At 35.2% G+C, this 19,188-nt stretch overlaps 1 protein-coding gene across 7 annotated transcripts in view; it reads right to left on the bottom strand.

Annotated features, from left to right (window-relative positions):
* The window catches only part of acvr2aa (activin A receptor type 2Aa), a 56,872-nt gene extending 38,660 nt beyond the window's left edge, over positions 1-18,212 (bottom strand). Inside the window, exon 1 of one of the 7 annotated variants that reach the window (XM_051905210.1) lies at positions 16,979-18,212. In XM_051905210.1, the coding sequence (XP_051761170.1) occupies positions 16,979-17,079 (101 nt within the window). In that variant the 5' untranslated portion in view covers positions 17,080-18,212. The remainder of the gene's footprint in view (positions 1-16,978) is intronic. The other 6 variants (XM_051905209.1, XM_051905207.1, XM_051905205.1 and 3 more) reach the window with 6 other exon arrangements.
* Between the last annotated feature and the right edge of the window lie 976 nt (positions 18,213-19,188).

The raw sequence follows: 19,188 nt of genomic DNA on the forward strand, positions 1-19,188 counted from the left end.
TGTGCATTTGGATTGCTTATAACTTTCATCTGGGAACGCAATGTGTGCTATTTCATCAGATTTGTAAGGTAAATAATTTATAAACCTACGCCAACACAGAATACATCAATATCTTTCTAAATATGCAAACGGATCGTAAAGACGTTGTCTGCAGGCATTAGTTATAATACATAATGTACATAAGTTTAAAACCAAATTATTACTTGCTTTTGATGCTTTTAAACCAAATATGATTGCCTCATTGTTATTATATATGTATTTTAAGTAATTTTAAAGGCTATTGTTTGCTTAGGTCTATTTTTATTATCACAAAAAATGTCCTATTACTCGATTAATTAGAAATTGGTCAAAATAATGACCGATTACTAAATTACAAAAATAATCGTTAGTGACAGCCCTAAATTAAATCAACTAAAACATACCCATACCAAAACAAATACACTACTGTTTAAAAGTTTGAGGTAAGAAATTAATACTTTTATTTAACAGGACACATTGAATTGATTAAAAGTAAAAGTAAAAACCTTTGTTACAAAAGATTTCTATTTAAGATAAATGTTGATTGTTTTAACTTTCTATTCATCAAAGAATTATGAAAAACTAATGCATCATAGTTTCCACAAAATATTAAGCAGCTGTTTTCAACATTGATAACAATAAGAAATGTTTCTTGAGCAACAAATCAGTATATTAGAATGATTTCTGAAGGATCATGTGACACCAAAGACTGGAGTAATGATGCTGAAAATTCAGCTTTGCCATCACAAGAATAAATTATATTTTAAAATATATTAACATAGAAAACATTTCTTTTAAAGTGTAATAATATTACAATATGTAATAATTATCACAACATTACTGTTTTTACTGCATTTTTGATCAAGTAAATCCAGCCGTGGTGAGCATAAGAAACTTCTTTTAAAAAACAAAACAAATCCTTAAACATTTGAATAGTAGTGTATCTATGTGAACACATGCAAAATGAATCCTGTGGTTCTTTTACATGAATTAGACTAAATTGATCACAGACTGAATCATGGAATTGAATCACAGAAAACTCACTGGTTGTTTATACGACAATGATGTATAGTTAAACATCTGCAACAGGTTTTGTTTTAATGAAAAGTATTTTAATAATAAAAAAAAAATATATATATAATTTGTTGGAAAAAATAGGTATTGTTATCACACTACAAAAACAATATCCTGAAGGAAACATGGGCATAAATTATTTTGGTGGGAATTAATTTGCTAATTGCCCATTAGTGGGGATAAATCCTCAGGATTTGTTCCAGAGACACAAGTTACTGTTATTGGGATTAGGAGGAAATCTGCTGGAATTACTGTCACATCCACATCAAGGCAGAGAAGAACAATGCTGTACAAGACACGCAATGATCAACAGAGGAAGAATCACATTTACTCATCTTAAATAACAAAAGGAGCACCCCAAGTTGCTCCAATGCCCTCAGCATATGTTTGGAAACATCTAGAATAAATTAAAAACTAATTACAAGTGTCAAACATAAGGGAATTACTCACCTGCCCTCTCCACTAACAAGTAGATAGCTCAATAAATCTTTGACCTATATTCTACGACTGCTCTTCCTGACAACAGCCCCTGCCCCTCTGCTGAGCTGCTCTCGGGTTTTAATATGAGACGCTGGGATACACAGACTCCTCTGAGTCAGCAGGGTTACATGAGGTAAAACAGCAGAGCGCACTGTAAATATACGGAGCTGGTGGAAGAGGCAGTTTAAAAACACTCCGAACACGGCCCATGAATGACATGAGTGAAAAGACCACATGCCGTAATGTTAATGGATCACGTATGGTGGTTTCCTGGACAATAAACTTGATGACCAACACTTTGCCTGTACATTAGAAACAAGCTACAATGTCTTTTGAAAGGTTCTGACTTGTAGAAGTGGGCTGCTGATGGCATGTTTGGAGATTCTCAAGCTTGCATTTTCCATCTCCATATTTAAACCCTTTGCATGACCACACAGCGATTATACCTTACACATTTCAATGCATTCATGTACATTTTGATTTAAAATATTTCTGCATTTTACATAAAAAACTTTTGTTTTAAACTTGTGCTTTGACAAATTACTTACTCTCACTGAGAGTGAGACTGCACACTGACTTTCCTATCAGACACTAGCTGGGTTTACATGGACCCTAATAATCCGTTTGTAATCGGACTAGTAGCACAGTCAGAATAAAAAGGTCACGTAGCCATGTCAACCAGAATGAATTGGCCAAATCCGATTGAAACTTCATTCGGATTTTAAGGGGTGGTTTAAACCTTTTCTAATCCGTTCGACAGGACATGTAAACACTCAATCAGATTGAAAACTGGAACTTTCTGCGCATGTGCAATGACATATGTACGGCGTAATGACCTATGACGCATTGGAACAACTGAAGAGTTCATTTGCAAAAACTGATAAATGCTACTTTAAAAAAAGAAGTGAGAAAAAAGAAATGAGTGCTGTGCGTTATTCTCCACATATAGCACGTTCTGAACCCTAAATACGTTTTGTCAGAAAAGCCACTTTTGTCCACTGTCAAAGGCATCGCAAGTTCACGTTTTACAGCAGAACCCGAAAAGCGCCCTATTCAGGTCAGGTGACAAGGCTTCTAGTCACTTCAAAAAGACGCCCTAGCTGAGGGGAGTTTCGTCAAAACTGACTAAAAGTCATCGAGGATTTATAATTTCGACTCCTGCATCTCCTTGTACACCATACACACCTTACATGCCGAAACCTTGGTTGTCTTTTTGCGTTTGAGTGTGTTTTAAATGCAGTCATAAAGCAATTACTTGGTTCTGTTTAACTCTGAAACATGAAATGTGGGAGTTATCTGCTTTTGCCAAAAAACGACTTTTGGAGTTATCTGCTTTTGCTAAAAAACAAACTATATATATACTTTCAACGAACTTTAATTTTGTAAGTAATCTATATTTTTTGGAGTTATTATTACTTAATCAAAACAACCCAAGTGCAGTTTGATTGATATTACTTGGAATGCACAATAAAAAACATGATTTGTGAGAATTAATAAAAACTGAGTTATCTGTTTTTGCAAATGAATGAATTGAATGAACTCAACTGTTGTTGTTGAAAAGTGTAATAAATGAACGAGTCCAGAGCTTGACATTAACTTTTTTGCTCACCAGCCACTGTGGCTAGTGGTTTTCCAAAGTTACTAGCCACTGAGCATTTTTACTGACCACAATTTTGATGGTCAATGCCAAGAGTGGCATTTTGACATTATTTTGTGTGTATTTGACTGTGTAAGCGCAATAAGCAGCGAAAAAGAACTCAATTTAAGTACTGAAACAGAGGCGGCTTTATGTGAGCGCACTTAGGGTGTGACCACAAAATCTGCAGGGAATGAGTAAAATTATGCACAATATAACGTAGCTACTACTTGTCGTTTTTTATTAATTCACTTTATATCTATTTATAACCAGTGATTGTCCACGTTTGTCTGTCTGTGTGATGTGAATTGGTCTTAACTCTACAACAATTCAGCGATAAAGAGAATTACCTTCACTATTCTTAAATTGAATACACATCTTCAATTCATACACATCTAAGGCCTTGTCCAAACTAATACGTTTTCATTTGAAAACGCATCTTTTTCTCTCCATTTCTTGTCAACAAAGACGGAGCTTTTTGGAAATGCACTCCCAAGTGGATAGATTTGAAAACGCCGTCACAGTATGGACTGTGAAAACGGAGGTATTCTAAAATGATGGCGTATTTTTAGTCATGTGATGCATATTGTACCTATAGATATCTATGTTTATACTGGTATTATTGTGCCTGTGCTATTCACTTTCATACTGTTGCTAAAGATATGTTTCTTTGTACACTCTCCATACCACAGTCCTGCAAAGATGACAGAAAATGTACTCGCAATTGCTGTCCTGCGGCAAAACATGAGAGCAACTGTGTTTTAGTCCAAACATATATTGGTGACTGAGCTCGACCTGGACGCATCAGTGAATGGTGAGATATTTTGAGAGTGTTTTGAAACGAAAACACCATTTTCAAATGTATCCAAATTAATGTAGATGTAGCCTAAATGTTTATATTTTCAGATGCCTCATTAGACATGGAATAATGGCAGTACGACATATGCATATTGAACTATATGGTTCTATTCTATTTTTTAACACAGGAACTATTACACCAAATACCACCCTAATGCAAACAAAAACTTGACCTCAGCAACAGGGAAGTATGTTATTTTCTATTCACTGTCAAAATTTTCATTATTAGCTGTTCTGGTCCATGGAGCATTAGAAAGAATTATGAACCATTTTAAACCACTGCATACTGCAACAAATAAACTACACCTCTTAAATCATAAATGTCCTATTTGTTTTTCTAAATGTGATCTATAGGGCTGACTGCCCACACATTTGCATGTGATCAGACTGAATCTGAATGCTTATTTTCAGTCATGCCTATTGGTTGCTTCAGTAATGCAGACATCAGTGCTCAACTACTGTACCTGTATGCAGCAAAAGACATATAGCAACTAGATGTACTCATATGGTGCATCGAACACCAAGAGGCCTCATTACATTTGGCATTAAAAAGTGTGTTGAGTAATCAGGTTTATTGGTTTAAAACACATAAAATCATCCATGTAAACACACCCAAGTGCTTTTATGTGGTCTAGGACAATTGAATTGCAATAGATAGCTATCCAATTACTTAAGATGCAGTTTCATGGCAAGAGTAAACGGGGCCCAAGCAGTGGAGAAGGGTGGCATGAGGCGCTTTGTATCATGCCACCCTCACAACTGCCTTCGCTGTTGTGTATGAAGTATAAATATCAATGTTTCAATCGCTATATGAATTAGAGATGCATCAGTCGACTTGCCATCAAACAGAACTGGCTGTTTTTGCTCCAAACACACAATCGCCAACCGGCCGGACTTGTACACAAACTACATTGCAATCATTTCCCAAAATGTCATTTGTGTGGAAATATTACGAAGTCTGTAAACAGAACGTTAACACAGGCCAGAGACGGGATTATTTTTAACTTCAAAATGCGGCCCCCATTCACAACCATTATAAACCTTGGAGGACTAAGGATATTTTTAAATATATCTCTGATTGTGTTCATCTGAAAGAAGACAGTAATATACACCTTGATGGCTTGAGGGTGAGTAAATCATGGGATCATTTTCATTTTTGGGTTAACTATCCCTTTAAGCACTCAGTCAGAGTGTTCAAGACGAGTGAATGCGAGTGAAAATATATCTGTGCTAAACTTAGCCTCTAACTCAAACACTAGCTAACAAATTGTTAGATTTCATTTGAAAATGGCTAATGATACATTATTTAGTCGCCTAGCATGAAAATTTAGTCTCATATACAACTGATTTACTCTCAAACCAGACTGTACCAGGCACAGGAAGTTCACTTTCGCGATGCTCAAAATTTTGAAAGTAAAAAAAAATATATATATATATATATTGGATTGGGGGTGGGGGTTTATATGAATGTATCTTTGAAGGGAACTGACTGTTTTCAAAAAAGTTTTGATGGCATTTTCTTTTCCCCTTAGCTCTGTATAAAAGCGTATTAAAAGTAGTGTTTATAAGCGCAGTGCTGCTTTGTGTACAGCGGTAACCAAGGAAACGCTAGGGGTGTGCGATATATATATTGTCTGCGCTAATATCGTGATTGTTGTTTTAACGATGTGCGATCTGAAATTATCGAGTATGTCCCTCACTTTACAAAAACACACAGAGAGTTGCACGCATACACTACGTGATGTACAGTAGTCTAGTAGGTTAGACAAAAATAATTTATAATGCACCCAATATTCAAGATAAGGGGGTAAAAGTACATCTGTATGTCTTTTATATTTATATCATTTAATAGTTAATATCACAACAAGAGTGCAGTTTTCTCCAAATATCAGCATGATTACAAATGACTTACATTTTAGACACAATATTGCCCATTTTCGCTCTATTTCACCAACAAAAATAGTTCCAAACAAAGCCACAGGACTGATTTGTGTGTTTGAGCAACACACGGTGGTGAATGAAACATTTGAATGGATGATTCAATGACTCACTCATTAAAGTTCACAAATTCTTTGTTCCTGATTGAATCAGCCTTTTGAATGAATCAGTTAAAACTCAATGACTCACTCATTAACAGTGACTTGCTGCCACCTACTGGCGGTTTAAATTTCACATTTAAAGTAACTTTTCATTACTTAATAAAAAAATATATAAAATATCAATATTCAACGTTTTATGTTTAAAACATCAAAACATTATTTATGCATTTGTAACTGCAGTTTAAATGCATTTGTCAGCTCTGAACAGCATTAAACAGTGTGTGTAAATGCATATAAATGCCACTTCAGATGCAGCTTCTGTGTTTCCTCTGCATTGCAAATTTTGTTGATTCTGATTTCAGTTGATTGGTAACAGCCCTATTGTGTCAACTGAATTTATTGATTAAATGTAAGAATTTGAAAGAAAAAAAAAAAAAAAAAAGATGAGGCATACATTTAGGTTAAAAATGGCTTTATTAAGTTAAAAAAAAAAAATCAATTTCAACTTATTGGAAAAGATCATTTCCATCAACCACCACACAAAATATGAAGAATATCAAAAACTTAAGGAATCAGCTGCCCACAGCAGCCTAAAACCTGCCAAGGTACCAACACAATAAACACACTCAGTAAAATATCGTCTAATTATCGTTATTGAGAAAATCCCAGAAAATATAAAGATGTCATTTTTTGTCAATAACCCCCTAGGAAACGCTATATCACTACTGTTCCATGAGAGCCAGCTACTGTTAGAGAGTGAATTTGCATTATCATTGAGTCCTTTTTTTTTTTTTTTTTTTTTTGCTTTAAATCTTGAAATTATACAATTTAATTTAAATAAAACACAACTGCTCATATTACATATGTGTTGCATCTTTGTTTGGATCGCGATTAAAATGCAGTGGTTGCCTACAATTTCAAATGGCTACAGATCATTTTTGTTTAAGGCTAGTTTGGTCCATAATAGAGCAAATAAACAACAAATAATTTTGTTATCTCTAGACATTTCCAAACATTTTATTTGTGCTGTTCTGACCACATTTAAATAATAATTTGACTGATCTGCACTGCCACTATTAACACACTATTAACACAGAATTAGAGTCTGTCTCCACTGTACACTGTAAGCCAGTTTTCAACAGTCCACCAAACCTTTATAGAACTAAACTGAATATAAAATTATGAATATAAATAAATATGCAAATGTTGCATATAAATGCTGAACCTTAGTTATAAACCCTCTCAAATAAATATATATAAAAAAAAAAAAAACTTTTTAAAGAACTTTTCGCTGCATAATTGGGCATCTTATGCTGTGCTCCTATTGAGAAGCTCAGACAAAAGCCCTCTCCGGCAGTGTGAGACCTTGCACTTTACCATTACAAACACGCTTCCTGGCATTCATGTCACTAAAGTTCCTTCCAAGAAATGTTCAAACCCGGATACTAATAGAATGAAGCAAATATTTGAGGAATTGTTGCACATTTTAAAACTAAACTCTCCCAGAATCAACAAGTTAGTCATCAAATGGATAAGCCTATAATCATCAGCTATTATTAGAGCACTTCTTGTTTTTAACTAAATTCCACTGCAGATAAATATTTAAGACCCAAAATGATTTCTTTTGCATTTTAAAAACAGAAAAAAGTGATCTAGTCATGTTTAGTTCCTGGATATAAAGCACATGAAAAGATAAAGTTGATTGTATACTCATTTAATCATTTTTCTTCTCAAACAATAAAACAAATACAAATTAAAAAGTTTTCTGAATCATGAATATCATGAATGGGGGGTCATACAATAAAAAAAAAGGTCAAATTATTTGACATTAATAATTATTTGACATGTTTCTTTTTTATATTTGTCACAAAACACAAACAAACAAACAAAAAACAATTTGAGCTCTGTATTCTGAAAAACAGGTTGCATAGCTTCTGCTTCAGGTTTTTTGCATGTTCTATGAAAAACGCGTTTCTGCGTTCTCCTACAACAGGGAGACCAGTTTTCCTGTTTGGTCATGTGACATTCAAAATAAAGCCTATGGTTTCCTGCAAGTTGGTGACACCACACTAACTTTGATTTGACAGGCAAAAGTTCAAATATTCAAATTTTATAAATCATAAAAATAACAGTAAAAAAAAAAAAGCTTAACAACATTTTTAAGAATTTCAGCCTTTTAATGAGAATTTTTACTTTTCATCATTCCAATGTAAAGGTGATTACAACACTAACATAATGCGGGAGGAAAATAAATTAAAAACAAACTAAAAACATGTCAACCACAGAGAAAGTCTATTCTGTCTGTATGAATCTCATTTTTCATATGTTTTCAATAAGCTAATATATCCAGACACATCACTGATCCACCAATATATACAATTTTTTGCATACAAGTCAATCAGCTGTCAATCATATTTAACACACTTTTGCTGCAAATCCCTTTAATCTGCTTTGATTCCCCTCCACCTTCCCAAACCAGCCACAACCAAAGGACTGTCTGAAAGCTCTGCTCTTGACAGCGCAAGATCGCAGATCTATGCTGCAAGACATGAACGATCACACTCAGAAAAACAAACTGGATCAGCCTTTGTTCCTGTGTCTAGCTGTCAGAAAGCAACATGACTTTGTGTCGTTGATTGCAAACAAAGTGAAATTCATGTACAGATGTGTCATGAACATTTTTGAAGACACTTGAAAATCTTGTTCAGTGGTTGCAAACACGTTGAGATGGCAGGTTTAATCTGCTATCCATTGAAAAACCATTCATATACAGAATATTTAGGCCAAGCAGATTTTTAACGCTGAAAGCCCTAAACATATCTGCTGTTACAGTGAGAAACTGGTGGGTTGATATATATTTGCTTGATCATGATTTAATTGTCTGTCAACAAGAAACAGGAAAACTATGGCACAGGTCAAAGCAGACTGTTAGAGGACAAAGGCAGCACATTTGATTTCAAATAGCCCTTCCGTCAGCAGTGGTCAACCGTGGTTGTAAATTATTCACAGAGGCATCTGCATCTTGGGCAACAGTGGCTGCAACCTGCCTATGTCATGGAAGTCCAGTTGGCGAGGATCAAAATACACTGCGAAGCAACACAAGGTCAAGCTATCAATCACACATTAGCGCTTTAGGCGAAATAAAAAAAAGGGGAAGAATCAAATTATAATGTGTTTGTATCATCAAGATTGCATGGATCAATACAGAATAACTTTAAACAAAAGACTTTCCATTTTTAAACCCCTCTTCCTGTGTACGGAAAGTCCATTCTTCTTTTGTAGTCCATCTGACCTTCTGTTTGAATATTAGCGCTGTGACTTTGCTTAATGGGGTGAATGAGTGTCGTTTTATAACAGTGCGACAAACTGCACAGCACATGGGTTCATACCGACATTTGATACTGGGACAAAAACATCCATCCGACTGGCATTAAAGAAACATGGTGCAGCCGAGAACACTGATTACATCTGAGTAAAGATACTTTACTGAGATAAACCAACTAAGGAAGACTAAGGTCAAGTACAGCAAGGCAGAAGTTGTGACACCTACTTATTTTGCACGTTTTCTTCCTAATGCAACAAGAATGCACACATGACGTACGGTGTGCCCACAGTAAATTAGGATATTTGATCAGCTAAGAACAGAAGGAAAAGCTGAACCACCCCATATGGTACTGTAAGATAAGAGATCACATATTTAATAACAAAAATAACAATAGTTATAATTATTATTAATAATAATTTTACCGAACAGTACAGAGCTGCACGATTAATCGGAAAAAGATCACAATCTCGATTCAAACACCCAAGCGAATGACGCAATCTTATTTTATTAATGGCAACGATTGCCCACGTCTTTTAAACCTTTGGCACTTCAAATAACGGTTGTATTACATCTTAAGCCACTAGGTGGCGACAAGTGACTGTTAAAAAATGTATTTGTCATTGAATCATTCATTCAAAAGATTCATTCAAAAACACTGATTCGTCCAGTAATGAAACAAGTATTTATTAATGAGTCATTGAACAGATTCAAAACCATTAAAAAAAAAAAAAAAATTCAAATTAATTAAACATTTTTCCAGCAATTAGAGTCCAGCAATTAATATTTTGTCAGAACCTCTAGTAAATTGCATAATAATTTGTTTAGTTTTATATTTAGAATCTTAGAAATTTGAAACCAAAAAAAAAATCATGATTCTCAATTTTATCCAGAATCGTGCAGCTCTAGAACAGCAGTAAAATTACAGTACTACTATTTATGCATGCAATTCTTGGCTTTCAAATGTTAAACCATAGAGGCTTTTATTTTTGGTGGGAAAACCTGTTGACAACTGATTTAGAAACCAATTTGGGAAGATGGCTGGCGGTATGGCGGCGGATACCGTTTTAAAATGCATGCTATAAGCGACCCATGCATAGCACTTGCAGAAATGTAGCTCATGTGGAGCAGCATTTACTGTGAACCGAGCCACTGAAAACACCATCAAATTCTGAGCATCAATTCTCCCTTGGGATTTTCAGAAAATCAGATATGAGATCATACACAATAAATGCACTAAAACACATACAATTTACAGATCTATAGTTGCAGTTTGTAAATAAATAGTGAAAGGACTCCCGGTTAACTCTTTAACCCGAAAGTGAAATAGACTTAGAGCTTCAAATGTGCAATAATGTGAAATTAATTTGTTTAACCCTTTGACGATCACACCAGTGTGATCATTCTAGGCTGGTTATAACGCTCAGTGCGTCACGTGATCAACTGCTAAAGTCAAATGTGCTTTTGTGCTTTGGCTGGAGCAGAGCCAGAGATGGACATCATATATCACAACTGTTCAGTGTTTTCAACCACATAATGTTTATTTTAGGTTTCAGACATTTAAATACACAAAAGTACTAGCATAAAAATACATTTATAGTGTGTTAAATACACAATGATATCTATGGAAGTGACAATAATAATTCTTTCAATTATAATTTGTCGATGTATTTAATAGGGGTGGGCATTGACACAAATTTCACTATTCGATTCAATTTCAATTCACAAGCTTGCGATTCAATTCAATTCAATTTTGATTCAATTCGATTCAATTCAATATCGATTATTTTGGATATATATTAGATACAGTACATGGCACATTTTCTCATGGAAAAAAAAAAATCTCTCAACTAATGCTGTAAACACATGGGAGTCAGTTGGTAGGCCTACTACATTACTATATAATATGAAAGGTTTAAGGTTAAAATTAACTGATTTGTAATTACATTACATTACACCCAATGAAGTTTTTTATAATAATAAAGTTATAATAACTTTACAATCACATAATTATTTCTACTCCAGTTCATTTTTAATATAAACATTTAAATGGTGGCTGTCATAAAAACTTGATGGATTTATTTAAACATGCATTAAATATTGAAGAACATAAAAAATTATAATGAACATGTAATATGGTGCATATATTTATATTGTGCATATGTTTATTTTGAATGTCTACCAAGCTAGTGAAGCTACTGGTTTATTTACAGTTGTTGCACTGACGTACAATTATTTAATAAATAATTCACTACATTTGTGTCTGTTTGTTATTTGTTTTACAAAGTTAGGAAAGTAACATTTAAGTCAAGCCTGATGCCTTGCACAAAAGAATGATCCCAGTCTCTTCAACAGAGTGAGACATACAGTTTATAAGGTAATTAAGCACTTTTTATTATTATCACTTGAATATCGGATCGGTACTTGGTATCAGCCAACACTGAAACCCAAGTATCGGAATTGGTATTGGAGGCAAAAAAGTGGATCGGAGCATCCCTAGTTAGGGCTGCACGATGTATCGCACAATACGAAAAATAACATTGAAATCACGCTTAAACGCTTTGTTTGTTTTTTTTTATGCGCAGCTTGTCAATGAAGTATGGCTCCAAATGCTAATCCATCTGAAAGCACTGCGAATTTGAGTCACTTATAATGTACATTTGAAAAAGTAACAAGCGTCAAACATCTTTCCAGACATGAGAAGCATTTATTAACATCTTGTCCAACAAAAGACAACATTTAATAACATGTTTTTACTCCAAACTCACTTCATAATGACAGTTGAGCATCCTTCTGTGAGATGATGCGGCTTCCTACACAGAATAAGGCAGTCGTGTGTTTATTACTCACGTTAAATCAAAGAGTATCAATCTTCTGTTTATTCAGCTACAGCGATAGTATGACGTCCACAGGGATTTCCTGGAATTGAGGCGTGTTATCTACTTCTGCGGCAGGGCATATTTGGAGTTTCTGCATGAGATCGCCCTCTGGCTTTCAGATGGAGAAGCATTTACTACTGATCACAGAGCCGTACAGCTCTGACAAGCTGCGCATAAAATAATCACAGCCTTTGGCAAATCGCATGCAATAAAATTTGCAATAAATCACAATATATCTTGCAGCCCTATTGCATGTTATAGATCAACTAACATGATTGATTATAAAGGCTTTTAAATGACAAAACACATTTACTTGCACGTATTTGAGAATCTGAATATATCAAATAGTTCATGATATGGTAACAGGTTTGTGAATATTTTGAATAAAAAAGGAAAAACTGAATAAAACAATACATCTGTCATACAGCGCTATTGTGGCTGCGGTGTGTCACATGACAAGCATGACGCATCACCATGGAAATAATATTAAAATATGTTCTAAAAAAAAAAAAACGGTCGCCTTAAAAAACTCACACTGTGGGCTCAGCTAGAATATTTTAAACCTGCATATGAAAGAGTTAATCCAAATAACCATGTAGAAATACTAAATTAGCACATTATTCCAGAAATTAGAAGAAAATTGAAATAAAAAGAAGAAAGAGCAACCAACAGTTTGTGACCATTTCCTTCTGCAGCAAAATAACCTTGTACTAGTATTTTCACTTATCACATATGTGACCCTGGACCACAAAACCAGTCATTACGGTAAATTTTTGAAATTGAGATTTATACATCATCTTATCTGAATAAATAAGCTTTCCATTGATGTATGGTTTGTTAGGATAGGACAATTATAGCCGAGATACAATTATTTGAAAATCTGGAATCTGACGCCGGTTTCACATTGCAAGCGTAAGCAGCGCGTGAGCAGCGTGTATTTTTTTCGGCATGCATGTTAATCAATGAGTGCATTCACACTGGCAGCAGGAGCAGCACGTAAGCGTCAAGCAGGAGCGTCGCGTAAGCAGCAGTGAAGCGGGGGTTTCGGCGCAGAGTCTATTTTTGCTGCGCTGCTAACTGCGCTGCTCAATTAAAGTGAAAGTACACTTTTGATGGACAAAATAAATATAATTTCACACAAAAAGTGTTCAAAATGCACAGAATAAGCATGTCTAATGCGTTTTAACAAGAATTTCAGTATGACAGAAAAGAAAATTAAGAATCAAAATATTTATAGAAGATTTACCCATTTAAACTTGTTTTTAATTATTCAGTTTGGGTTAAAGTATGGTGTATTATGAAAAACTAAAGTAAACTAGCCAGAAAATATGATATATAAACATTATTTTAGTTATTACACAGAAAGATATATAGGCTGCAGCATACCCAAATCAAACCCGAGTCTGCTGGCTTTTTTCGCCGAGTTTGCGGTCTTGTAAACGTGCATGCGGCAGATGATGTAAAACACAAAGCTTACCTCATTCATGTGCAGCAATGGATGACACAAGGCTTTTATTTATTTATTTATTTATATTTATTTATTTAAGTTTATATGCGAATGTTGTACACCTCCCCATGTTAACAAACTTTAATAGCGGTCTTTGCAAAGAAATGCTCACTTTATATGTAGCTTCGAGCCGCTGCTGTGACGCTGTACAAACGCTTCCAGTGTGAATATTTGCGCGTCTCTGCAGCTGCAGTGACGATGCAGTTACGCTCACGTGCCGCTTAAGCTTGCAGTGTGAAACGGGCATGAGGGTGCAAAATAAATCAAAATATTGAGAAAATCACCTTTAAAGTTGTCCGAATTAAGTCTTTAGCAATGCATATCCACTCACAAAAATAAATTTTTGATATATTTACAGTAGGAAATTTACAAAATATCTTCATGGAACATGATCTTTACTTAATATCCTAATGATTTTTGGCATAAAAGAAAAATCGATAATTTTTACCCATACAATGTATTGTTGGCTATTGCTACAAATATACCTGTGCGATTTATGACTGGTTTTGTGGTCCAGGGTCACATATGTACAAAAAAGAACTAAGCAAGTAAGATAAAGGTGAACATACTTTTCAGTGAAAATCTTTTTTTAGTCTACAAACAAAAACCAGCCACTGTATAATCCAAATGCACATTTATCGATTTGCCCATCAGCAACCCTGTTGTGGCTTTACAAAAGAGGATTTCAGGAGTAAATGTATGTTATCCACAACACAGAAAGATCTTTGTTTTGGGGATTTGTTTTAGAAGTTGTGTTACTGTACAATGACCCCAGCTAAGCTGTCCGGGTGTTATACAAGGGAAATAAATGTAACCTCTCTTCCTCACAACAACTGTGCTGACAGATTACAGAGAATAAGACAGTGGAAGAGGAACCACCATTACTTCCATTCTGCACTCCAGTCAGTAGGCTATGTAGTCTAAAACAGTAAAACAATCACAAGCGCACATAACGCTGTGCATAAATATGTCATTTTAATGCATACTGCCAAATGATGATGCATTCTGGAAGGCACACAAACTTTTTTTTTTTTGTTTGCTTTAAATGTTAATCGTGCAAGGCACTCAATTCCAAAGCTCTCATGAAAAACAGCATTTACTTATAATAGCTGGTAATTACTTACAAGAAAAACAGATACAGGAAACAGAAGCCACTAAACAAAGTTTAGAAGTTCAACTAAGAAGTCTACGGTCAACATTATAACATAAAATAAAGTGCATTACTTCACACTTCTAGCATGTTATCATCCATCAGATCTGAGGCACTATGACCACTACTCACAAAGTTAAAACTGTTATTATGACTTATTATTAGTAGTAGTAAATAATAATAACAACAACAACAACAACAAATGTATCTTATTTCAACTTTTAGGTTGCAGGTTTACTACAACTTCGAGGTAATAGGTTTACCAGTGGTTTTATACTTCTAACATGTACTGGCATGGATGCATTAAGTGTGTTTGCTAACTGCTACTGCTGCTGTCTACAAAATGTAGCTCCATGCCAAAACTCAAGTGTGGATTTGTAATGCATCAACACAAGCTACAAGCGTAAGCTTTTCGCTCTAATGCTTTGATTTCAACCAGAGCACATAGCTCATCAGCTCGTGCATAAAAGGATTAGACTAGAAATTGAAAAATAAAAAATAAAATCATACAATTCATGTTATCCTGACATAAAACAATCCACAAATAATGCAGCATTTCACCTACTAAGTAAAATATATCTATATTAGAAAAACACTGTTTCTGTCATCCTGCATTGATTGATCTATAGAATCTCCATTAAATAAATTCACAGATTCCTCTTTAAGCTTCCCGTTTCTCTGTGTGCGTTTAGCGAGATGTTGCCAGTTGTGATTTATTTTAGGAGTCGTGGCGTTTAAGGCATAATTTACATTCGACTGGGCAAGCGCTCAAACTTGATTCCCTCAGCAGGCATAAACTCATGCCTGTGCAAAACTTCTGTGAAAGCTTACATGCAGCATACAAAATCAAACTGTTCAATTATTTCTCATATCTGAATAGTAGCAAGCATGGTCCAAATACAGACAAAACATCCTGAAGTAACTCTATTAGGCATTGAGTTGTGTAACACAAGTATACAACACAAATCTATAAACACAATTCAAACAACAATCAGGTGAAAGATTCCTCATATCACTACAAGCAGGTATGCTCGTCCCATTTGTTTACACCGATTCCTCTGAGAGAGCATGTGCAATGTGACCCATAAGATAATGTTTCTTATGTTACCCAGATGCTCCTGAATACTTCTGCCTATAGACTGATATAAATACCGAAGCGATGTGCTCAAATATAACATTGTATTGATTAATTGTCTCTGTAGCCAAAAGAGTGCAGGGATGTGTGGGCAAGTGTGATCCAGGATGAGGGATGTAGTGGGAACACAGAGTACAGGCACAGACTGTGCCTCTTATGCATTTTTCAATAAAAGCAAAATTCAAACCTTGATCACAGTCTGTATAGAAAGTAACATACACCATTTGCCTTGCTATTCCTTAAATATTCCTGAATAAATATAATCATATAAAGGTGCACATTAAATATGCTCATGTAACTTCAGCCATATCTTATCTAATGTTCTCACATGCAAATATGACCTTTGGCCTAGCTGGCCTTATCAAATGATTTTTTTCTCCCCTTTTTAAATCACTCATGTACTAATATACATAAATGTAACAGTCCTTATCCATAATTAAAAAATAAGAGCTACCAGTAGAGGGGGTTTACATGCAACATATAAAACATGCATGCATGCATACATGAGCAGCAGCCAGCACAATGATATTAGTCAATATTATATTAACATACAGTAGTTCAATACATCACTAGTGTGTTTTCTCAACTCTACCGAACAGGTCTTCATGTTGGAAACTTGTCAGACCAGTCACTGAGAAAATAAACTGCACAATCCTGGCAGTAAACGCTGCTCCTGTATGGTGCATGCTCAGATTATATTCAGATGGTGTTATGTAGCTATTTTACGAGAAACCAGAGAATTCGATCTCAATGCGGAGTAACACGAGAAACAGCCTCCGGTGGCACATACATACACAAAGAAAAAAACATGTCATGATACAAATGAACACTCTGTACATGCATATTGCATTTAAAGGGGTCACAACATATTAAAACCCACCTGAGGAGCAGGAGATGAGGAACACTCCAAACGCCAGCTTTGTTGCAGGTCCCATTTTTCAATCTTCTGTCTTGTCCTACAAAATCCAAGAGTCTCTGCATTCAAGTTTCCCCTCGAATTACTGATCAGCAGTCAGTGAAACACATCCATGTCACCGAGTCAGTGATATATGGCAGTGCACAAATCCAATGGCAGTTTATAGTCCTCAGATTTAACGATTGGGGAAACGGCATCAAAGTGTCCACTGGTGATAGTTCAAGCAGACGTGCTTTTAGAAATAAAGTTATCTATGACTGTCCATGCAGTTTTCCTGAAAAACCATATCAATAACGAGTAAATTCCAACGCGTACGAATACTATCTATACAATGTTGCCCTGTCGCGCGCTCAGAATAAACGAGCCCGTTCAATAAGATCTTTCAGTAAATGGGACAGCTCCCATTTCCAATGAATAGAACTGGACAACCTGTGCATAGAACCCGCCATAAAATATATATAAAATATTGTTAGCAATGCAAAGGAACAAATACTTCAAGCAGAGCAATGTCTCTAAATCACACCCACCTGAAAAGTCTATGGCAGTACACTAAATGCATGCACATTTACCGGGATAAAAATATAATTAACATCCCTAAACGATATTTCCGCATCACGCTTACTTCACTTATTTTTTATTTTTTAAATATAATTTATGTAGTACAACTGAGCATAGATAAAGTGAAATAAATGGGGTCACGCGCACGATTCAGCGCACGCGCGAGCTCAAGTTGACAGTGAAGGACTTAAATATGGCCAAACGCGCTATATCCACATTCCCTTCGGGTGTTAATGACTCAAACCTGCATTTACCAACCTCACAAAGCTTTTCCAGAACTGCTAAGGTAGGTAGTTAAAACAAGCAGTCGTTTTAAACTAAGACATGTCGACGGCTGAATAAAGCTTAGCATGTACAGCCTCCGAAATAACTTCATCAGCCCCGTCGGGAATATGACGCCAAAAATGAGACGGAATTGACAGATAACGTCACTAAATGTAATCCTTCAATATGTATTTTCCCGGTGTTCGCAGTCAGTTGACTTTTTAGAGCGGTCGGATCTCAATTTATCGCGATTTCACTCTCCGTTGCTGTCAGTCACCGTTGGCTTACTGTATTCAAGATGGACGCCCGGGCGGATTGTTTTTGTTTTTTTCTGTCCTCCACTGCCTTTACCCGCCCATTTTTTACGTATGCGCAGTACCGTACCGATTGACAAGGGTTTTACCCAATCAGAATCGCATATGTAAATAATTGAGACCAACCACAGTGCTGGGTTCACATAAACCCAGCCCTCTCTATGAGGGGTTTGTATGTGGCAGTAGAGTGACGAAGGTAGGCAGTGAAATGTTCACTGTATGTTAATAGTAGTGTAGGATACTATCATACCTGTGATGTAACGCCCTCTAATTTATAAAAAGGCGAATTTAAATGCAGAATTGTCTGTTTTTATTTTATGTTGCACTTTGGTAGACATATTAGGGAGACCAGGGCTAGTTCTCACATGGGGAAGTTGTCACCAGTTTTATATCTTAATAACTATAGCCTAAGGTCAAATGTCCAATTACAGAAGTGTGTTTTCTCTATGCATAGATCCCACCATAAAATGTATCTAAAATATTGTTATTAATGCTAAAAGGAACTAATTCCAAGCAGAGCAATGCCTCCAAATCACCTGAAAAGTGTAAGGCAGATGACTCAATGTATGCACATTAACAGGGATAAACGCTATGGTAACACTTTATCTCGATAGTCCACTATAGACATTATAATAACGATAAGAAACTTTGCAACATACACAACATTAGAGTATTAGTATACTGTTTCCTTAATATCTGTTAATTAATTCTTAATTTGCTTAATTGTAACTAACTTTGCAAGTACATGCAGCTTATTCTACCAACCCTAACCTAACAGTCTTATACTCTAAAGAGAGTTCGTTGACAATGACTTGTAGTCTCTCTTTTTTTTTTTTTTTTTAACTCTAAACATGCATTACTAATTACTCAAGTGTTACTCTTCAAAAACTACAAGTGATCTGGACCAGATCATTGCTAGTTCTTGAAGATTATCTTTTTCACTCTGAACATGGTCATAAAATGCATCATAATTACTCAAGTATTTTCTAGTCACTCTGCAGGAACTACTAGTGATGTGGACCATTATTTTTTCACTTT

This window comes from Ctenopharyngodon idella, chromosome 9, assembly GCF_019924925.1.
Source record: "Ctenopharyngodon idella isolate HZGC_01 chromosome 9, HZGC01, whole genome shotgun sequence".
NCBI lineage: Eukaryota > Metazoa > Chordata > Actinopteri > Cypriniformes > Xenocyprididae > Ctenopharyngodon > Ctenopharyngodon idella.